The sequence below is a fragment of the Salmo trutta genome, chromosome 34, assembly GCF_901001165.1.
Source record: "Salmo trutta chromosome 34, fSalTru1.1, whole genome shotgun sequence".
Classification (NCBI taxonomy): Eukaryota; Metazoa; Chordata; class Actinopteri; order Salmoniformes; family Salmonidae; genus Salmo; species Salmo trutta.
The window spans coordinates 29,010,608-29,034,679 of record NC_042990.1 but is presented as its reverse complement, the minus strand read 5'-3'; the positions used below and the strand labels follow the sequence as shown (position 1 = coordinate 29,034,679).

Here is a 24,072-nt window from a genome sequence, read left to right as displayed (position 1 = left end):
GAGTGCTGTATCAGTTCACCCGATCTCAACCCAATTGAGATGGTTTGGGATGAGTTGGACCGCAGTGAAGGAAAAATCAGCCAACAAGTGCTCAATATATGTGGGAACTCCTTCAAGACTGTTGGAAAAGCTTTCCAGGTGAAGCTGGTTAAGAGAATGCCAAGAGTTTGCAAAGCTGTCATTGGGGCAAAGGGTGGCTACTTTGAAGAATCTCAAATATATTTTCATTTAACACTTTTTTGGGTACTACGTGAATCAATGCGTGTTATTTCATAGTTTTGATGTCTTCTATGAATGTAGAAATTAGTAAAAATAAAGAAAAGGCCTTGAATGAGTAGGTGTCCAAACTTTTCACTGGTATTGTATATTAAATCATGCATTGAACTGCATCCATCTGTTCTACCAAGAATGCATTATTATTTTTAAAACCTCTTATGAAGTAGGTTTTGAAGCATCAACTGGAATTTGATATCTTTGACATACAGTACGGAAAGTATTCAGAACCTTTGACTTTCTCCACATTGTTAGATTATCGCTTTAAAAAAAAAGTTTTAAATCCCCTCAATACCCCACAATGACAAAGCTAAAAACAGGTGTTTATTAAAAAAACATACAGAAATATCACATTCAAATCAAATTTTATTAGTCCCATGTGCCGAATACAGTGAAATGCTTACTTACGAGCCTTTAACCGACAGTGCAGTTCCAAAAAAATACAGATAAGAATAAAAGATAAGTAACAAGTAATTAAAGAGAAGCAGTAAAAAAATAACATACAGGGGGTGCCGGTACAGAGTCAATGTGCAGGGGCACCAGTTAGTATGTACATGTAGGTAGAGTTAATTAAAGTGACTATGCATAGATGACAGAGAGTGGCAGTGGTGTGTGTGTGGGGGGGGCAGTGTGAATAGTCTGGGTAGCCATTTGACTAGATGTTCAGGAGTCTTATGGCTTGGGGGTAGAAGCTGTTTAGAAGCCTCATGGGACCTAGACTTGGCGCTTCAGTACTGCTTGCCATGTGGTAGAGAAAACAGTCTATAACTAGGGTGGCTGGAGTCTGACAATTTTTAGGGCCTTCCTCTGACACCGCCTGGTATAGAGGTCCTGGATGGCAGGAAGCTTGGCCTCAGTGAGGTACTGGGCCAGTCGCACTACCCTCTGTAGTGCCGAGTAGTTGGAGGCCGAGCAGTTGCCACATCAGCCAGTGATGCAACCAGTCAGGATGCTCTCAATGGTGCAGCTGTAGAACCTTGAGGATCTGAGGACCCATTCCAAATCTTTTCAGTCTCCTGAGGGGGAATAAGTTTTGTCATGCCCGCTTCACGACTGTCTTCACGTGCTTGGACCATGTTTGTTGGTCATGTGAACACCAAGGAACTTGAAGCTCTCAACCTGCTCCACTGCAGCCCCGTCGATGAGAATGGGGGCGTGCTCAGTTCTCTTCTTCCTGTAGTCCCCAATCATCTCCTTAGTCTTGATCACGTTGAGGGAGAGGTTGTTGTCGGTGATCAGGCCTACCACTGTCTCATCTGCAAATTTAATGATGGTGTTGGAGGTGTGCCTGGCTGTGCAGTCATGAGTGAACGGAGTACAGGAGGGGGCTGAGCACGCACCCGAGGGGCCCCTGTTGAGGATCAGCGTGGCACATGCGCTACCTACCCTTACCACCTGGGGGCGGCCCGTCAAGAAGTCCAGGATCCAGTTGCAGAGGGAGGTGTGTAGACCCAGGGTCCTTAGCTTATTGATGAGCTTTGAGGGCACTATGGTGTTGAATGCTGAGCGGTAGTCAATGAATAGCATTCTCACATTAGGTGTTCCTTCTGTCCAGCGGGGAAAGGGCAGTGTGGAGTGCAATAGAGATTGCATCCTCTGTAGCTCTGTTGGGGCGGTATGCAAATTGGAGTGGGTCTAGGGTTTCTGGCATGATGGTGTTGATGTGAGCCATGACCAGCCTTTCAAAGCACTTCATGGCTACAGACGTGAGTGCTACGGGTCGGTAGTCATTTAGGCAGGTTACCTTGGTGTTCTTGGGCACAGGCACTATGGTGGTCTGCTTAAAATATGTTGGTATTATAGACTCGGACAGGGAGAGGTTGAAAATGTCAGTGAACACTTGCTAGTTGGTCAGTGCATGCTCGCAGTACACGTCCTGGTAATCCGTCTGGCCCTGCGGCCCTGTGAATGTTGACTTGTTTAAAGGTCTTACATCAGCTGCAGAGAGCGTGATCCCAGTCTTCCGGTACGGCTTGTGCTTGCATGCATGTTTGTGTTATTTGCCTCGAAGCGAGTATAGAAGTAGTTTAGCTCGTCCGGTAGGCTCATGTCACTGAGCAGCTCTCGGCTGTGCTTCCCTTTGTCGTCTAATGGTCTGCAGGCCCTGCCACATCGGATGAGCGTCAGAGCCGGTGTAGTATGACTCAATCTTAGTTCTGTATTGACGCTTTGCCTGTTTGATGGGTCGGAGGGCATAGCGGGATTTCTTATAAGCTTCCGGGTTAAAGTCCCACACCTTGAAAGTGGCAGCTCTAGCCTTTAGCTCAGCACGGATGCTGCCTGTAATCCATGGTTTCTGGTTGGGGTATGTACGCACAGTCACTGGGGGGGGGACGTCGTCGATGCACTTATTGATGAAGCCAATGACTGATGTGGTGTACTCCTCAATGCCATTGGAGGAACCCGGGAACATATTCCAGTCTGTGCTAGCAAAAAAACAGCCCTTTAGCTTAGAATCTGCTTCTTCTGACCACTTTTTTATTGATATAGTCACTGGTGCTTCCTGCTTTAATTTTTGCTTGTAAACAGGAATTAGGAGGATAGAATTTTTGTCCGATTTGCCAAATGGAGGCCAAGGGAGTTATTTTCCCTCTGGTTGCATTTACATAAGTATTCAGACCCTTTACTCAGTACTTTATTGAAGCACATTTGGCAGCAATTACAGTCTTCTTGGCACAACTGTATTTGGGGAGTTTCTCCCATTCTTCTCTGCAGAGACTATCATGCTCTGTAAGGTTGGATACGAGCGTTGCTGCACAGCTATTTTCAGGTCTCTCCAGAGATGTTCGATCGGGTTCAAGTCCGGGCTCTGGCTGGGTCACTCAAGGACATGTCCCGAAGCCACTCCTGCGTTGTCTTGGCTGTGTGCATGGGGTTTTGTCCTGTTGGAAGGTGAACTTATCCCCCAGTTTGAGGTCCTGAGAGCTCTGGAGCAGGTTTTCATCAAGGGTCTCTGTACTTTGCACCGTTTATCTTTCCCTCGGCCCTGACTAGCCTCACAGTCCCTGCCGCTGGAAAAACATCCCCACAGCATGATGCTGTCACCACCATGCTTCTCCAGATGTGAAGCTTGGCATTCAGGCCAAAGACTTCAATCTTGGTTTCATCAGACCAGCGAGAGTTAAGGTTCCTTTTGGCAAACTCCTAGCAGGCTGTCATGTGCCTTTTACTGAAGAGTGGCTTCCGTCTGGCCACACTACCATAAAGGCCTGATTGGTGGAGTGATCCATTTAAGAATGATGAAGGCCACTATGCTTTTGGGGACCTTCAATGCTGCAGACATTTTTTGGTACCCTTCCCAGATCTGTGCTTCGACACAATCCTGTGTCGAGCTCTACGTACAATTCCTTTGACATCATGGCTTGGTTTTTGCTCTGATGTGCACGGTCAACTACGGGACCTTAAATAGACAGGTGTGTGCCTTTCCAAATCATGTCCAATCAATTGAATTTACCACAGGTGGACTCCAAGTTGTAGTAACATCAGGGATGATCAATGGAAACAGGATGCACCTGAGCTCAATAAGGCTCCATGGATTGACTAGGAATTGAAAAACTTTGGTTGAAAGAGAAGGGGAAAAAGGAGTGGCTAATGAGTCTGGCTGCACATCTGACTGGCTGTAAATTGAGATATGTAACTAACAAACCAAAAAGGAAATATGAAGCCAAGATCAATGATATAAAGAATGGGGGGGAAAAAAACTTGCCTACTTTAAATGAAATTATGGGCAAAAAGACAAATTCAACTCCATCTTTCATCGAATCAGATGGATTATTCATTACAAAACCATTAGATGTTGCCAATTATTTTAATGATTACTTCATTGGCAAAGTGGGCAAATGTAGGCAGGGAATGCCAACAACGAACAGTGAGCCACCGTATTCATGCATTAAAAAAATAAAAGATCATTGCAAGTTTGAATTTTTGTAAAGTTAGTGTGGGAGAGTTGGAAAAATTATCAATAATAACAACAAACCTCCTGGCATTGACAACTGAGATGGAAAGCTACTGAGGATGGTAGCTGACTATAGCCACTCCGGTCATATCTTTAATCTGAGCCTAGAGGAAAGTCTTTGTCCTCAGGCCTGGAGGGAAGCTAAAGTAAATCCAGTTATCCTAGAGTGGTAAAGCAGCCTTAACTTGTTCCAACAGCATACCTATAAAGCTTGCTGCTAGCTCTTAGCAAGTTGTTAGAAAAAAATGGTTTTGGACCAAATAAACTCGGCAAAAATAGAAACATCCCTTTTTCAGGACCCCGTCTTCCAAAGAATTCGTAAAAACCAAAATAACTTCAGAGCTTTATTATAAAAGGTTTAAACACCGTTTCCCACACTTGTTCAATTAACCATAAACAATTAATGAACATGCACCTGTAGAACGGTCGTTAAGACACTAACAGCTTACAGACGTTAGGCAATTAAGGTCACAGTTACAAAAACTTACTACACTAAAGAGGCCTTTCTACTGTCTCTGAAAAACACCAAAAGAAAGATGCCCAGGGTCCCTGCTCATCTGCATGAATGTGCCTTAGGCATGCTGCAAGGAGGCATGAGGACAGCAGATGTGGCCAGGGATATAAATTGCCATGCCTGTCCTGTGAGACACCTAAGACAGCGCTACAGGGAGACAGGACGGACAGCTGATCGTCCTCGCAGTGGCAGACCACGTGTAACACCTGCACAGGATTGGTACATCCAAACATCACACCTGCGGGATAGGTACAGGATGGCAACAACTGCCCGAGTTACACCATGAACGCACAATCCCTCCATCAATGCTCAGACTGTCAGCAATAGGCTGAGAGAGGCTGAACTGAGGGCTTGTAGGCCTGTTGTAAGGCAGGTCCTCACCAGACATCAAAGGCAACCATGTCGCCTATGGGCAAAAACCCACCGTCGCTGGACCAGACAGGACTGGCAAAACGTGCTCTTCACTGACGAGTCGCGGTTTTGTCTCACCAGGGGTGATGGTCGGATTCGCGTTTATCGTCAAAGGAATGAGAGTTCCACCGAGGCCTGTACTCTGGAGTGAGATCGATTTGGAGGTGGAGGGTCCGTCATGGTCTGGGGCGGTGTGTCACAGCATCATCGGACTGAGCTTGTTGTCATTGCAGGCAATCAACGCTGTGCGTTACAGGGAAGACATCCTCCTCCCTCATGTGGTACCCTTCCTGCAGGCTCATTCTGACATGACCCTCCAGCATGACAATGCCACCAGCCATACTGCTCGTTCTGTGCGTGATTTCCTGCAAGACAGGAATGTCAGTGTTCTGCCATGGCCAGTGAAGAGCCCAGATCTTAATCCTATTGAGCACGTCTGGGACCTGTTGGATCGGAGGGTGAGGGCTAGGGCCATGCCCCCCAGAAATGTCCGGGAACTTGCAGGTTCCTTGGTGGAAGAGTGGGGTAACATCTCACAGCAAGAACTGGCAAATCTGGAGGAGGAGGTGCACTGCAGTACTTAATGCAGCTCGTGGCCACACCAGATACTGACTGTTACTTTGGATTTTGACCCCCCCTTTGTTCAGGGACACATTAACAGAAATGGAACAGTCACACGTCTGTGGAACTTGTTCAGTTTATGTCTGTTGTTGAATCTTATGTTCATACAAATATTTAAACATGTTCAGTTTGCTGAAAATAAACGCAGTTGACAGTGAGAGGACATTTCTTTTTTTGCTTAGTTTACAATGGTATTTCTGTAAACAAATGAACAGACTTTCAGCATGCTTATGAAGGGAACTCAACATGTACCGCACTGACAAATGACTGATTGGTTGAAAGAAATTGATAATATGAAGATTGTGGGAGCTGTACTGTTAAATTTTAGTGCAGCCTTTGATAATATTGATTAGAATATTCCACAACAGCACCGCCGGGCAGCTCTCTAGGCCCTCTACTGTTTTCTATTTTTACCATTGACCTGCCACTGGCATTAAACAAAGCATGTGTGTCCATGTGTGCTTCAACCATATACGCATCAGCAACCACAAGAGTTGGTCTGTTTTGAAATGGGTGGCCAGTAATAAACTGGTCCTGAACATCTCTAAAACTAAGAACATTGGATTTGTTACAAGTCATTCTTTAAGTTCTAGACCTCAGCTGAATCTGGTAATGAATGGTGTGGCTGTTGAACAAGTTGAGACTAAATTACTTGGCGTTACCTTAGATTGTAAACTGTCATTGTCAAAACACGTAGATTCAATTGTTGTAAAGATGGGGAGAGGTCTGTCCATAATAAAGACATTTTTTGACACCACACTTCAAGAAGCTCCGAAAGCTCTAGTTTTGTATTATCTTGATTATTGTCCAGTCGTGTGGTCCAGTGCTGCAAGGAAAGATCTAGTTACACTGCAGCTGGCCCAGAACAGAGCGACACGTCTTGCTCTTCATTGTAATAAGGCGGCTGATAAATACAATGCATGCCAGTCTCTCTTGGCTAAGAGTTGAGAGCCTGAATGCATCACTTTTTATAAATCCCAAATTGTTTGCATTGTCATCTTGCACACAGCTCTGACACACACACTTACCCCACCAGATATGCCACCAGGGTTCTTTTCAGTCCCCAAATCCAGAACAATTTCAAAAAAAAGCATACAGTATTATATAGAGCCATTATTGCATGGAACACTGTTCCATTTCATAGCTCAAATAAACAAACATATTTTTTTTTAAACCCCAGATAAAGCACCACCTCATGTCACAACGCCTCTCCCCTATTTGACCTAAATAGTTTGTGTGTAGGTGTTGATATGTAGGCTACATGTGCCTTTAAAAAAACGGATGCAATTCTGTCCTCAAGCTGTTCTTGTCTATTAATGTTCTGTATAATGTCATGTTTCATGTGGACCCCAGGAAGAGTAGCTGCTGCCTTTGCAACAGCTAATGGGGATCCTAATAAAATACCAAAAATGTCAAGTCACATAGAAAAGGGTCTGAATGCCTGTTTTTGCTTTGTCAATATGGGGTAGTGTGTGTAGAATAAGTAATTTAAAAAAATATATATTAAAAAAAAATCAGTTAGAATAAGGCTGTAAAGAAACAAAATGTGGATAAAGTTAAGGGGTCTGAATACTTTCCGAATGCACTGAATTATGATTGTTTCATATCGGCAAAATAATTAAAAGGTCGTCAGGTGTCTATGCATGTGTGAACTCACAACTTGGTGTCGAGGGCCTCCTTTTGCATGATCTCCATGATGGTTCTGCAGGCGTTGGAGCAGCCCTCTGGGGTGGAGTGGACCGTGATGGGCTTCTCTGCCGCTCCCGCATTCTCCTTCCTGTGGATGTCGATCCTGGTGAGGTGCAAGAGAAAGATGAAGTTAAATAAAAAAATTAACTAGGCAAGTCAGTTAAGAACAAATTCTTATTTATAATGAAGGACTACCCCGGCCAAACCCAGATGACGCAGGGCCAAATGTGCGCAGCCCTATGGGACTCCCAATCACGGCCGGATGTGATACAGCCTGGATTCGAACCAGGGACTGTAGTGACGCCTGTTGAACTGACATGCAGTACCTTAGACTGCTGCGTCACTCGGGAGCCCAAGTTTAGAAGGGAAGAAAGGCATTGTTTTTGTCACCTAAACAGCTAGAGTGTGCACAGCCCGTCTGCCGGTTACGATACCGGCTGGTCTCATACTATTCCCTACCAGAGATCAGGGTTCAATCCCAGCGTCCACCCTTCCTACTGGCTTAATCACACAGAATCACTGAAGATGGGTGAAACTGTTAAAGCCCATCTTTTTCAACTTGAGATGCCTTAAGAGCGTCACATCAATTGGTAGGCTGAGCCTAAATCAATAGAGTATGATTATTTCTGTGGGAGTGAGCTTTATATTGCCAAGCCAAGAAGTGAATCATAAAATGTATTTACATATGGTCATAAATCAGGGCCAAGTTCAGTAGACAAATGTTGTGGAAAGTTGCAGATAGAAACGTATTGAATAGTGCCAATGTAATTCCTAATTGTACATGTAAAAGAGGGGTGTTTGACCTACATGCTGTATTTCTATCTGAACGTTGCACAACATTGTGTCCTGCGGAACGCACCCCAGCAAACTGCTGGGTGTATACTGTGTACATGATCAGGGACGTAGTCCTACTTTGAGTGTGTCTGTTTGGTGATGTTGCGAATGGTGGCTCCCTCCTTGCCGATGATGGCTCCTACGAACTGCGTGGGGACGAGTATGCGCAAGGGGACTTCTGACTGCAGTTTGGGGCGCGCCCCCAGGCCCGGAGAACCCGAGCGGGGCGGGCCACGGGGGACAAAGCCCCTCCTACCCCCTCCCAGAGGTGGGACGTCAGCGGTGGCCATCTCGTCGGGGATGTACGACACCTTCAGGGCAAAGTTCTCCATCAGGAAGCCATTCAGCTTCTCCATCGCCCTGGCAATCACACAAAGAAACAGCAGTCAGTCACTGTCACAGCATTGATAATAGAAAGCTTTCCGTCACAGAGAAGGAGAAACTTGCTTGAACCCTGTAGATACTGACGCAAGTTGAAGATTTTATTTTCTCTCTATCCCACTACTGAAACAAGATCTTGATTAAGGCATTACAAGAATCAGGTGTATTATTGCTGGGCTGGAACAAAACTTGCTCTACAAGGCCAGGACTGACTGTTCTGTGAACTGCTCTGAAGGGTCGCATTCATTTCCATACACCGGCCAAGCCCACTTTCAGGAAAGACCAGCATTCCACACACACACACACCAGAGGGCAGCAGTGAGCTAGCATCTCTCAGCCAGCACGTTACTCCTATAGCAGCAACTAATTAGACGTGACCGCTTTAGAGGGTGAGGAGTCAGGTGAACTAACAAAAGGGTAATCAATTCAAATCGATTCAATACAAACGCAGTGTGGGGAAATAGTGTGAAGCACTCAGACAAATTTAGTTTGACTGCTCTTGCAGAATGACAAAGAAAAGGAGGGTAGGTAAGTAGGTGTGTGCTTACTGTCTAGCCTGGTCCTTAGCACCATATCTGACGTTGACCACTGCAGTGTCTGTGTCTGTATTTACTGTAAGGAGAGAGAGCATAGACTCAACACCCAAAAACACACAAGGCGATACAACTTTATACACTAAACAATCCGACTTGAACAAATACCTACTAGTCACATGCTCACACACACACCGCAGAGAGAAGACAAACAGACATGCTAAGGAGTGTGTGTGTATGTGTGTGCGTAAGCACGTACATGTTGTGTGCACATTTACATGTGCTCGTACCTTGCTCGCAGTTCTCCACTGTGCCATATTGGGCCAACATGCCATCCAGAACCTGATCCAGAACCACAGGAAACAGTGATTAGAACCAGAGCAGAGTTTTGTTAGTGTCTTTCACACCATCATGGAGGCCCAAACTGGCTTTCTGGTGAGTACAGTTCAGTAAGTAAATAAAAGATAGTCACATACACCGGATAGGTGCAGTGAAATGTGTTGTTTTACAGTGTCAGCCAAAGTAGTACGGCGCCCAAGGAGCAAATTAGGGTATGTGCCTTGCTCAAGTGCACAGACTTTTCACCTTGTTGGCTGGGGGTATTTGATCCAGCGACCTTTCACTTACTGACAACGCTGTAAACGCCAGGCTACCTGTCGCTCTTGTCCGAGCCAGAACAGCCAATAGGGCAGGAGCCTCTCTCCCGTTTCTGTAGCGTGAGGCAACTTGATGTACAAGTGGCCAGGAAACAGCAAAGCGATGGACGGCCGTCCTATCACCTCCGACCAGAACCTCGGCCGTCAATTTCAGTTAACTTCTACATGTTGAATTACCACCGTTAGTGATCACCTGCTGGGTGTTGACCAACATGCCCTGGGGTGAACTTTTCCATAGGTACAGATCTAGGATCCGATTCCCCTTCCCCAATCCTAATCTTAACCATTAGTAGGGGAAATAACAAAGTGATCCAATATCGGTGTCTAGGGACAATTTCACTCCAACACACCACATCCCAATAAAGAGCACATTGGTTAAACCCTCTTAAAATGTTCATGATGGACCTAAAGCAACTTACAGTTAAGGGCAATTTCACACTAACAGACTGATGCAGAGAATAAAGAGTGTCAAACAAAAACGATTGCAAAGGTAAACAAACCATACAACCAACCAACCTTTAACAAATTCCACAGAGCATTTTACAAAAACATTTACTTAGAGTGCAGATGCAAAGTTGGTTAACAGAATGGCAGTTGGTGTCATTCTGTTACCAAACTTTGCAACTAAACTGTTCAACGCCTGGTGTCATTGGACCTGTGATTCAACTAACTGGCCCATCAATAACACTCATCAACCAGAGACCTGGGGCCGTATGCGTCAAGCATCTAGGAGTGCTGATTTAGGATCAGTGTAACCTTTAGATCACAATGAATACGATTACATGGGCAGGAGGTACCTGATCCTAGAACAGCACTACTTCCTCAGATGCAAGGTCTTCCTACTTTGGTGAATCACACCATTCAATTACATTCTCAAAACAGGAGAAAGAACATCCTAAATTGTGTTCATGAAGTTTGATTTCCCCACATTATCAAGCTGAACAACTGCTCTTTATTCACTTGTGAGTCCATAGAGAAAGTTTGGGGGGGAATTGATTTGCTTTTTATTAGAGGGCCAAAATCAATGTCAGAGCCAAACCAATCTGGCAACCTGCCCAAATCTGGCAAGCACAGGATTTGAATTCTACGAGATAAAATGTTCTCCTCTTCCAAGTGCAGTCGTGAGGGAGGGAACGAGAGGGCGAGGCATCCCAACGCAGCGTACAGGCTGAGGACATCCAATCATGCCCAGGCTTACTGGAAGCCACACCCACAAGAGCTCAACCCCCCTTTCTAACCAATCAGCTTCCCTCTTGGTCCTCCTTTTCTCCCAACCCACATATCCCCTTCCCACCCACCCCCGAGCCATCTCAAAGTCCTTCCATTGGCTGTTCCCAGCACTGATACAACATTCCCAGTGGGGAGTAGCACCTCCATGCTCACTGGCTGCCACGTCTGTCCATCTCCAGGGTCCAGCCAATGAGAATCCAGGCCATTCAGGAAAGGGTGGAGTGCATTCCTGCAGGAAGCGGTGGTTGGATTGGGGGGAGGGGCGAAACAGGAGTAATGCTACACATTCTGTGAGTGTGTCTGAGGCACATGTAGGCGAAACAGAGCAGGCCCACCCACCCAAAGCAAGCTAGAGCTAGCCTAGCAAACATGCTACCATTGTTCTCTGCCTGCATGGCTTTGTGCTGAGGCACACGTTATCTCCCTAATAAGATATGTCGTCTCCCTTATATCAAAGACTTTGTTCGGTGTCCCCCCTCCACTCCAACCCTACCACAACCGCAGGTTGACGTTCATTGTCATGATTCTTGTCCTGGAGGCAGAACGGAGCAATTTCCCCTTAGAAAGGCCAGCTGCGAAGTCAAAATTGGCTAGATTGTAAAAATGTGTGAACTACAATTAGCTTTTTGGTCTTAATTTAAAGGTTAGGTTAGCATTTGGGTTAGCAGTGAGGTTAAAATCTGATTGACTTTGTGGCTGTCTCAGCTAGTGACCACTATATACAGAGCTCCCTCCAGAACAAGATTCATGACAGAAAAAGCTAACCTGCACCATAAACCCCTCTGGTCCAAAAGCCATCGGCTAGCCAACATGCTACCAACCACAAAAGGTTGTCAATTTAGAACAGAACACTCAAAAGGGTGAAACCAGTCATACTTTAGCCTATACACTGAGTTTTGAAAGTTAGATGGACAAAGGCTATTCTATCTGTATTCCAATTGGTCAAATTGAGACATGAAACAGCCCTTTGCTAAAGTAGATTTTGCCTGTGACACAGACCCACTCCATAGAGGGGTTGGGTTAAATGCGGAAGACATTTCAGTTGTACAACTGACTAGGTATCCCCCTTTTCCTTTCACTTTCTCTTATTTAGATTGCAAGCAGAAAGGATCAAGGATTAAGAGGTCAATAACTGATATGACTCACTACGAATGTGCCGGCTTGTCAGATTTTTTGTGTGCTCTCCAAACAAGACAATTGAACGCTAGTATAAATCCCATTCTAAATGGCACTATTGCAGGTCATCTTATATTATCCAATCGACATATTGAAAATGAATGGGGTGTAAGTGGTGTCCATGTAATACAAGTACGCCAAATCTGTATAGTTCCCATGTCCGGCAGAGTACATTCCTTTTGTTGTTGCAAGTGCCCTTTAATGTTGCAGACTTCCATCTACTTTGCATTCCCCCTCAAACATCCCCTGCCCCCCGTTCCTCTACCCTGTCTAGTGTACCCATGTGAAAGAGTCCATGAAAATCATAATCAATCCTATGTGTTAAAACAATGAGTTTATGTTCACTGACAGTGCTTTTATAATAGTCTCCCAACAATACTTTTGGGATATTCAAGCATTTTAGTCATGAACATTTTATCTGTTGATTTGTGAATGCTGTACATGCTTGCTAGTCACTGTACATGTCTAGCATGGCTATTCATGTCCCTTTCAAAAGAAGATGGCATATAAAGGGCAGCACAGCATCTGTATGGACGTTTCTCCTGTCATTATCAGGTATGTCATGGGCTGCAGTTCCCTAGTAGGTCACTGGCCTAAAAGGCAATCCTCTGGAGTAACACCGACTATCACAGCTCCATTGATTACATACATACACGGCATGACAACAAACAAGTCTCTAGCAATGAAACAGATTTCAGCTTTAAAGCCTGTCCTGTTTGCTTTATGCTGGTACTCGCTCACTCCCTTAATGAGTTGTTCTGACCGAAATAGTCCCCTTAAAAATCGACTGCTAAATGCAACAACTTCGAAGATTTTACTGAGTTAGTTCATGTAAGGAAAAGCAGTCAATTGAAATAAATTAGTTAGGCCCTAATCTATGCATTTCACATGACTGGGCATAGGCCTACCCACTGGGGAGCCAGGCCCAGCCAAGCAGACGATCCCGCAGGTGAAGCCAGATGTGGAGGTCCTGGGCTGGCGTGGTTACACGTGGTCTGTGGTTGTGAAGCCAGCAGGACGTACTGCCAAATTCTCTAAAATGATGTTGGCGGCGGCTTATGGCAGAGCAATGAACATTCAATTCCATTAACAGCTCTGTTGGACATTCCTGCAGTCAGCATGTCAATTGCACGCTCCCTCAAAACTTACATTTACATTTTAGTCATTTAGCAGACGTTCTTATCCAGAGCGACTTACAGTAGTGAATGCATACATTTCATACATCTTTTCTCCGTACTGGTCCCCCGTCAGACATCTGTGGCATTGTGTTGTGACAAAACTGCACATTTTAGAGTGGCCTTCTATTGTCCCCAGCACAAGGTGCACCTGTGTAATGATCATGCTGTTTAAATAGTTTCTTGATATGCCACACCTGTCAGGTGAATAGATTATCTTGGCAAAGGAGAAATGCTCCCTAACAGGGATTTCTCACAAAATTTGAGAGAAATAAGCTTTGTGCGTATGGAACATTTCTGGGATCTTTTATTCAACTCATGAAACCAACACTTTACATGTTACGATTATATTTTTGTTCAGTATAATTATGTGTCCTAAATGGCACCCTATGGAACCTGTTCAAAAGTAGTGCACTATAAAAGGGCCATTTGGGGCGAACCCTAACTGTAAAGTACCATGAGACAGCCAGGAGAAAACGGAGACCTGCAATATCAGCCTCTGTTTTTAAGAACTAACTTGTGGATACAAAACTAAAAAAAGGACACAAAGATGGCAAAGAACCTGTTCAGTGGACTTGTTTACACCCAGTAAAAAGGCTTACTTGTACTTCGTGTTCAAAGCATTTTTTAACGTTTGTTCCTATTGAACAGGACCCAGTATAGTGAGACAGCCAAAGCTTTACCAACGGACCAATTAACACTTACCTCCCACTGCATATGAGGCGGGATGTTCCTGATCTGCAGCTTACAGCTCCTACATGAAGGGAGAGAAAGAGGGAGATGAAGCAAGACAGTTAGCATCAGTTGGTTGGGCTAAAGGACAAGGTGTCACATTGTAAAAAGCCAGCAGGCTAGTAGGTGCCTCCTTCCATCACCCTGTGCTCTGAGAGGAGAGGTATACAAGCTGTGGGCATGACTAATGTTTAATACCACTCCCAAAACCAGCAGGTGTGCACCAGAGGGAGGGATGGAAGGAGAATACAAGGGAGGGAAGCAGTTGCATTGTTGGACGGGTGGCTCGATGTGGAGAAAATGGTATGATCTTGTTTGAAAATTAAAATATATGAGACGGATTGGGACAGAGGGAGCGCATGGCAAGGAGAGGTAGGGAGGAAGGTAAAGGAAGAGACAGGAAGGGGGTGAGAAAAGGGAGGGGGGGAAGAGCGAGGAACAGAAAGGAAAGGAGATAGAAGGACCGAGAGCGAGAAGAGCGAGAAGAGGGAAAAGGTGAAAGGCAGAGGAGAGCATAAAGTAAGAGTGAGCGAGGGAGTGCAGAAAAGGGAGGGATGCCATGCCCAGGGAAGAGGGAACCTCCACTAGTGGTATCTTAGCAGAGAGAACAGATGACGGGGATTCAGAGTGGAAGGAGCGCTGACGTCGCAGGCAACAGCAGCACAGACTCTCTGCTACCAATTACTGCACTGTAGAACTCTGGTTAAGGGCGCAGCCAAACTGGCCTGTTGATTGTTTCCGTATTTCCTATACCTTCTCAATGGGAGTCATACATTGACGGTCCATATCCATACAATTTTCATCCACGCACAAAAAGATCAGACGAGTTTAACTTTTGACGGGCTGATGGAAAAGAGGAGCACACGCACGGACCAAAATGAATCCGTTCTAATTTGGTGTCCCTTCTCCAGGGATCAGTCTGGTCAAAGGCTTGGCACCCAGAATGCCATGGGATTCAAACTCCATACAGCCAATTGTTTTCACATTTTCAAAACTTTCGGTTCCACAATGAAACATTGTGAATACCAAGGACCCAGATATTTTAAGAGCTCATTCAGATGCTTGGTTGGACTTGGTTGAATCGTAACACACTGTAACTAGTCTGTGGACATACACACTTCAAGACTAATTTGGTGTACTTGTGACATGTTCCATTAAGGTGTTGGTTTAGACCTGGGAGATTATATCAATGTGGGAAAAGTGGCCAGGCTGCTCCAAAGTCCACTGCCTATTTACACACACACACACACACACTGTACATGCAGCTGGGAGTTCCAGTGCAAACTATGACCCCTATACACACACACAGCGTATACCAAAACGCACTCCGAACATAAACCTAACCCTTACCGGAAACTTCTCCCACAAACATCTACGCAAGAGATAATCTACACCACAAAACACAACTAACCCCTTCCACTAGGATCAGTCAGGAGGTAAAAGCATCACTTTGACCAGGAAATGAAGATGTGGGATGATTTAACAGGAAATGTTAGAAACCTTTTTACTTGTGGTCACCTGACCAAGACTTCTGTTGAAGTGGGAACGTTGTGTTTTTGGGGTCATGACTAAAGCATTGTGGCCCATCAACCTTCCTGTTAAATAGACTATACATTCGAAATACAATGAATTTACATTCAAATTTAACTCTTCAACTTCAAGAGTTGAAAATTATTAACTGGCAGCCATTTAAGCTGTGCAAGTCAATGGCCTTTTTCCTCCATTAGAGTCACTAAACTTCTGCGTCCTCTGGCCTGTTGAGGAGAGGGAAAGTGGACAAAAATGCACTTGTGCGAAATTACTCCTCCAAATCACACCTCACCAGGCAAAGGACGTTTACAGGGTGGAATCCCAAAATAAATGTATAAAGTGATAAAAAAGAATTTGCTAGATATGCAAGACATTTTATAGATAAAAGGATAGTAGCGTATTGTTTTTAAAGTTTCATTGCTTTTCTCCTTCGAGTAAACATCTGATTAAAAAGAGGGTGTAGCAGATAAAACTCTGCCATGAAGGACTCAGGTAAGATACACTTCTGCTTTCTAGCCTAAAGGAGGCTATAGATGGGAGGACCATCTTCTGTTTGTCAATTCGTTAGTAGGCACTCTCCTCGACCACTTATCTGTTTCCGGGTCATGGAGGAAGACAGACTTTTTCCCAAATTAGGAAAGGCCAATCAGTGAGACAAGTGTCTGCGTTTTGAACAGGCTGGTTGGTCTCAGGTCCCAGAGAGCATCCTTAAATCATTTTCTCAGCCCACCACCCACACGCAGACACGGCCCAGCTCACACCAAGACCAGCAACGCACACATGACCCAGAGAGAAAGCACGTTAACATTGGAGCACATTTTAAAAACTGTCTGATACCTCAACAAACACATCTGCAGGTTAGGTGGGAGAGCTTCCATGCATGCAGCACTAGGCTGCAGTGAAAACACATAGTAGGGGAAAGTTCAATGACATTTACACATTCTATAACACCTACACTCGATCTGGAGGACCTTTCAACATGGTCACGACATCCCGGCCTCAAATTAATTGTATTAATTTATTTGGACCATAAAAATATTAATACATTCTAAAATGGTGAATAAAATAAAAAAAACAATCCCAAAGAGCTTCCGAGAGGAATTCCAGCTCTTTCCGGTCTACTGTGCCATTCCTGGCTGATCCGGCCCCCTTTCTCCCTGTGTGTTTCGCTCTGCAATGCAGCGGGAACACTGTGCAAAATGTGCAAATGCACCAAGCACTTCCAGACGGATTAACCTATAGCTCCACACATGGAGGAAGTAAGCCAGGGTATGGGGAAGAGAAGAGGGAGGAGAGGGGGTGGGGTGCATTCCCCAGTCCCCGCCTTAGATTAAGGAAAGGGGGGTGGGGGGGGGGGGGGGTTGTAGGGGAAGTAGCCCTGTTTACAGGGAAGGGTAACAAGGGCCCTCTCTGCCCTGTGGGGGTGGGGCTCCCGTTGCCATGGACACAAAGTCCACTGACAGAAATATGTAGGGGGAGGGGATAAGGGAGGGGACCATGAGGGCTGGGTTGGCTTGTCATGTGACAGAGGCCAAGGTTCCTTATTTACTTTTAAATTCAACTAACATTCTACACATTCAACGGCTCCGTCCCCTTCCGAATGATCACATCCCAGCTGAGATCTACGGGCCTCTGCACCACCGTAGAGTGTGTGTGTGTAACGCCCATAGGAGGAATCCCATGTCGAGCAACATGAGACTGCACCACATCCATGCTCATCCACGTCACCCCCCCCAGAACCCATCTTATCATCATTCAATACTCAACAGAAACACTGACATCCAGACTAAAAACCCATCCATGTCAGCACACACACTCCCAGGTCTGTGTTCAACACCCATCCATCCACACACATTGACTATTCTGTATGCAGCAGTTCTGAATGACTCAACTCAAAACTACTCACTTTCCGCTGCACTCTTATAGACCCTCACATAGCAGAGTCCATTTTGCAGCAAAAATTGCTCAAATGTAGTTTGATAGCTAAAAATACACAAAATTGGTTCACTCAAAACATTTAATATAAATCTGTGAAGTCTTACACACGTAAAAAAGCTAACAGCTTAATCTCCCTACAGCATGCTATCCAATGGTTCTCTAGCAAAATAAGTCCACACTATCAGTGTTTCTCACTCCGTGATAAGAATGAGCGAGTTGAGACATCTAGTACTGCAAGCTAGATGGGGGGCCACATTGAGAATTTCAGGCAACCCCGTGCTTCCATCCAAAATCCCTTCTTTACAGGTCAGGCCCCACAATGACCCCCTGACCCCAAATTCTTTAATAAGAGCTGGGAGGTAGTTCTCTTCACAAAGCCACAGTTATGGGTTAGAATGGCCACGGAAGCAAGCTTTGCTTTTACAACTACGAGTTTTTTGGGCTGTTAAAGGAAAAGCACAATGGGTATATTTTTAGTTTAAATGACAATGTTTAGGATTTCTTGACCTACCCCCTCCCCGTTTGGTGAGGAGAATATCGCAATTTTAGAACGTGTAAAAAAGATTGTGCAAGTAACAGATTTTTTTTGTCTGGTGTAAAAAAATATACAACAAAAGGTCCCAAGACTAATAGTAAACTAGGTTCAAGTTGAACCATCTTCAAAAGCCAGACTGAGTTCAAATGTAATAACCCTGATGCATCAAGCACACTTACAGCAGCTTACTACTCGGCCCTCGACCTGCCCGATTGCCGCCCCATCCCCCACACACACCAGAGTTCAAGCACAAACTTTGACCGCTACACACACCCCTTTAGAGTGCTTACATACAAAATTACACCGATTGGCACACTTGGACCACCTCTCAAACCATATTTTATACAGATGGGGGAGTTTATTTCCAATGAACTCAATATGACTATAGCTTTAAAAATCAGAGGTCTATGGGTGTCCTACAAACACTCACTAGTGCAGCTAAGACTTAAACATGAAGATTCAGTAAATAAAAGCAATTAGTGCGCCAATTACAAATAGCCAAAATATACCTATACCCTACATGTCGCAGGCCCGACAATAATTACTCCCTTTTCAACTCCTCATGATCAAGCTACAGTTTTTACAATATGTAGGCCAAAGATGAATGCAGAAGTAGGACTATAACGCGAATGGCACACTTGCACCAAAGCCTAGTCCTCTCCCACCATCTGCACCCCACCCCCACACTCTCTCCTCCCACCCTGGAACCCTGTGGAGGACTCTGGGAGCCTCTGCCTCCCTGCTCACACTTCCCCCGCCAGTTCAAAGGTTAAGTCGTGGTGATGGCCGAGCCTCCAGCTGATATTCAGCAGGCTGGAATGCAAAGACGGGCCCCAGTGGACACCCCAGTGTGTGTAATGGGCCCCAGTGGACACCCCAGTGTGTGTAATGGGCAGGATACTGTTCCCAGTTGCGCCTATAACCTTTCCTGTTGCAATAGGGGGACATCACCTTTATGTCCTCCCCACTCACCGTTTTTTGTAGGTGGAGACTTGTAGTGAAATGTAAGACCTACTACTAAAAATCGCCTGTGTGTAAACCTACACATGCCAAATACTAATAATTTAGCAAAAAACAACTAGTACCACTTTGGGAGGAGAAAGGTCAGCAAATTGACCAGAGTGATTTGACATTTTTAAAATACCTTCATGATGATTCCATGCCAATAACGAGCATGCTAAAGGCATTCAAGTGAAGGCCCTTGTCGAACATCAATAGGCCTAACCTCAACAATTCAATGCATGGTCATTTCAAACCATGCAAATAAATATGTCCACTATAATAAATTATAGAATGTCCAATATGTTCAGCCATTTTGTGCAGAACGTCAATAAAACCGATGAATTGATTTAGCAGGCCTAAATGGTCATATTGGCAATTATAAAAATCAATTCAGTCAAACTTTACTTCCATTATTCATTTTGAAACGTGGTTATCACATGCTTCATTCTAATTCCATACCAACCTAGCAGTAGCCATTATGCACTGCATATAGCCCACTAACTCATTAAAAAGCATATTCATTTATAACTCATTAAAGTGCAATTTGGCGCCAAATCCTCTTCCTCCAAATCATTACTAATTTAATTACTAATTTCAAATGATTGCAATTAAAATCCAAGAAGTTTAATAAATGGCCAAAATGTGTAAGGTGGCGGAAATCCTCCACGCCATGCCGAATTGTTGCATTTCTTGTCCCGCTTCCACGTAAATCAGCACAGTATAATCCGTTTGACTGTGTACATGGAGCTACACGTTTTTTTATCAGACCGGGTTTTTTCCCGTGACTAGGACCCAAACCGCCCATTCCTATCGCATTTGGGAGTCCATCTCGTGCACAACCTCAATATACGAGCGAAGGAGGGCGGAAGTGTGGGGCAGGCAGAGAGAATGACGGGCAGATCCTTCTCAAATGGACGACTTCAGAGAGCCTACCCCTCAGCACACACACATCCACACCTAAGGAGGCCCAGTAGACCATTGCTGCATAAATAGCCCTACAACACTGGAGATTTGCACTAAACAGCCTAACCTCTTCCACAGATGGGTATGGTGTGTAAAATATAATTTAAGTGGCATCATTTTAGGTTGCCATAGGCGTGATGAGGTGACATCCCTCATGCCCTTATAACTCAACCCCTACACACTCAGCCTATTAATTTCTGCTTTTTCCACAAAAGAACAGACATTCCGCCCCTTCACTTCCTGCTGACGCTCCAAACCCACTGACTACACAATCACAAGACACAATCAGACGACTTCAATCAAATAACGTTAAGTTTCCATAAACGGGTCATGGAAATATGTACCATTTGGAGGACAGCAGCAGCATAAATTAACAATTTGGACATTTCGGAGATTATAATCAGAATTTACCTTTGACGTTTAGGGACAGAGTGCTCCACCTCTAGGAGTTTTCCATGTAGGTCAACTTTACCTATAGTGAGGAGAATAAAAGCAATTTTAGTTCACAATTATTTAATTGCTCTCCAACTGTTCTCACAAGCAGCCAAAAGTAGGCCTCAACTAGCCTAGATTTTTGTCCAAAAAGTCCTTGCACAAAATGTATTTAAAATGAAACTCAGTGGCACAATTGTATGACCATAAAATGTACAAATGTTCACTAAGTTAACATCAGCCAACGTGAATGCCAATTTTAAAAGGTTAAATATGGTAACTGTGACAAGTCCACGACACCTGAGCTAAATACGATAACATTTCGTAAAATGTTAGATTTATTTATAGATTGTGGCCTGCAGAATACCACATTTTCCTCTCACATTTCGTACAGTTGTAGTTTCTAAATGTTACATATAACGTAGTTTGGCAATGGTCTTACATTTCGTTGGCCTACATTTTACCAATACACAATGAAGCCACCTGGTGTGTCAGTAGAAGCAAATGCACTGTGTTGTGTGCTACAATTTAACAAGTTAAGCCATACTTCCAATTGCAACTTTGTTACTTGGTTGGTCATCGGAGAATGTGCAAGTTCAAAGGCGGCAACAAAAGTAGCAATACAACAGTTATAATTAGTTAATTTAATCTAAGTGATCCATGTTACACACAAGCCTACATTGAGCGGCCACTGCCTGTGCGCCCCATTGCTCTGAATGGCGCTACAATGGATAGGCGTTCTCTTCCTTCGTTTGTTCGTTCTGAAACAACTTTCTTCACCGTTTTTGTACTAGAGTAAATTAGTGGTAACACTCTGAATTAATCAAAGACATGGACTTTCCTTATACGGTGTCAGGTGCCAAGTGAGAGGCAAGACCAGCCCGGATACACCCCCGTCCAATTGGGCTCCATGCATCCATCTAAAGAGGTTAAAGTAAACCCGTAGCAATTTCCACAATTAAAGCACCCTTTACGCACCGCTCGAACGCCTTTTTAAAATGTCTCACCTGAAAGAATGTCGATGGCCTTCATTGCAATCTTTTCATCGGGGCAATCCACGAACGCATAACCAGTTTTGACGAGAAACGGACCACTGTGCGGAATCTTCCACTGCTCAAATATAGTTTCCAAGTCCTCCGCACTCGCCTCTTCACTCACGTTTCCAATGTACAGCTTATTCATGTTCTGCGCTGAAATGGACAACCTTTACGCAGAAGGTTAACCGTTATTTAATATCTCGGGTGTGCAGTGTTTGGAGTCGCCAAAATCGCCTTACTACTAAACGGAGTGGCGGTGGCGTGCTTCCCCCGGTCGTTCGAGCCACAGATATTTTTGACGGGCTACCTCGTCCGTGTTTGCGCTTCCTCGCCCCTCTATTGCGCACAAAAAAAATATTCTTAATTATTTATTCCTTCTCTCCAAAACGATGGCGGGCTGGGTGAAAAGGAAGAAACTACTTTTTTGTCTTCATCAAAACCCCTTGGCCTAGAGAATGTCACACGTTAAGGTTCGCACCCGCCTCTGAATAAAACCAAGAAAGAGAAGACGTAAGAAAAAAAACGGATATTCCGGCTAATTTGAATGAGCCACGTGTTCAAACTACAAATCAACCACGCACGTGAAGAATCTCAGTTGCTCAATTAAGTGTTGTATTGGAAAAATGTCACGGGAATCCGGGGTGGGGACCATGGAGAGGGTAAGAGTGGATTGGTGTTGGGGGAAAACCTGGCGAGCTACGTGCGTTAAGGGATTCCGTGAGAACCCAGTGGATCTTTTACTAGAATCACATTTGTGTGCCTTTCTCTGCAAACCCTGGCTTCCCATTGGTCGCTGGTCGAAATAGTAAAACGGCAGTGGGCTCACGCACGCCCATAGCAGGGGGACAGCAGTGTTGCGGGGGCTTGCGCGCACGCATGTGAGCCTGCGGTGGGTGTAGGCCTACTGTATGGAACAAGTATCTTGGGGGAGGTGCCATTCATAAATTATATCGTACGATGTTGTTACAATGTATGCATGTGAAACACATTGGATTGAATCAATGAAAGTCTAGAATGCGTCCACCACTACTAGGCCCATGGCCCGGTCAACATGGGATGACACGTTTCCTACCATCCACATGACGGCATCCATCTTCTCTACGTAGATTGAAGTGGTTCACTGCTCTACAATACAGTGACATGCCAGTTCTGTCCATGTCCACACGAAATGGCAGAGAGGGGAATAAGGTGTCTGGGGCAAGATTGCTTGTTTTCTAAAACACTTATCTGGAGAAGAACCAGAAATATATTGAGCTTGCTACTACCAAGATGGTGAATAAATGAAGATAGTTCACTCAAGCTTTTTACCATAGAAAAGAAACGGTCCGTTCCAGTCTACTTGACCGGGTGTCTCCCATGGACACCAATGCAATAGCAGCTGGGTCTGGTCTACTTAGTTAATTGACTTTCATTGAACCAGAAAAAAACAGCGAGTGGGTGTCTCGCTTCATCTTCCCTCTTCCGTCTCTGCTATAACTGCATAATGGTGAACCTGATATTACATTTATGGCGTGGGTATATAGGCAACGATTACCTATTATATGTTGACAAGATAGTAGAGTGACCGCTCTAACAATGGAAATACATGTGCTCAATAATTGAAAGTAGGCGAGATCAAGTGGGACCATTCTAGCCAATAAGAGGGCATATACAGGTGTGAACAAAAGGCACAACTAAGTTGTTTTTCTTAAAGTTGACAGAATGCCACGTGCGTCCACTTATATCAGTACATTTTTAACAGACTAAACATTACGAAACTTCAATTTGATCAAATAAGCTTTACGTAATTCGACACTCTCACTCTCATAGACCTCCAAACAAAAAAGGGACTTATCTCATGTGGACAGATTTTAGGAGGAGTAAATCCTCTCGCTTCGCCTCTTCCTCTCTGATATAGGCTACGTACAGAGAGGGAGGGGTCTTTTCATACAGACCCTACCGAACTGGCGACAAATGTAACAAGCAAGCAAGTTTCATTCAAATGCAGCCTGGCTGGGCTTAGCACATGTCTTCAGACAATTAAACTTGTCAATATGTATTGTGTAAAATTATTGTAGTTTCGGGTAGATGAAATTCACAACACAAGTTCAAACATGGACTCATTCCCAATGAGTTTTATTAAATTAGTATGCTACATTTAGCATAGCCTAGGGATGATCTCAGCCCCTTATCCATTCTGATAGCCATACTTCCATTGCTAATTTCTTACTTCATTGGTCCCCGGAGAGTTCAAAGGCGCCAACAAAAGTAGCAATACAACAGTTATTTAGTAAAGTGAATTGAATCGAAGTGATCCATGTTACACACAAGCCTACAATGTGCGACCACTGCCTGTGCGCCTCGTTGCTCTGAATGGCGCTACAATGGATAGACTTCTCTTCCTTCCTTCCTAAAAACGTTCTGAAACAAGTTTATTCTCCATTTGTGTTCTAGATTCAATTAGTGTTTACATTCA

At 44.5% G+C, this 24,072-nt stretch overlaps 1 protein-coding gene across 2 annotated transcripts in view; it reads right to left on the bottom strand.

The window, feature by feature from the left end:
* The window catches only part of igf2bp3 (insulin-like growth factor 2 mRNA binding protein 3), a 38,157-nt gene extending 15,808 nt beyond the window's left edge, over positions 1 to 22,349 (bottom strand). The window contains exons 1-7 of one of the 2 annotated variants that reach the window (XM_029732497.1): positions 21,588 to 22,349; positions 20,560 to 20,620; positions 14,154 to 14,202; positions 9,502 to 9,553; positions 9,227 to 9,290; positions 8,376 to 8,657; positions 7,432 to 7,566 (exon numbers count right to left, since the gene is read on the bottom strand). In XM_029732497.1, coding sequence (XP_029588357.1) covers positions 7,432 to 7,566; positions 8,376 to 8,657; positions 9,227 to 9,290; positions 9,502 to 9,553; positions 14,154 to 14,202; positions 20,560 to 20,620; positions 21,588 to 21,762 — 818 coding nt within the window. In that variant the 5' untranslated portion in view covers positions 21,763 to 22,349. The remainder of the gene's footprint in view (positions 1 to 7,431; positions 7,567 to 8,375; positions 8,658 to 9,226; positions 9,291 to 9,501; positions 9,554 to 14,153; positions 14,203 to 20,559; positions 20,621 to 21,587) is intronic. The other variant, XM_029732498.1, reaches the window with a different exon arrangement.
* Positions 22,350 to 24,072: the final 1,723 nt, after the last annotated feature.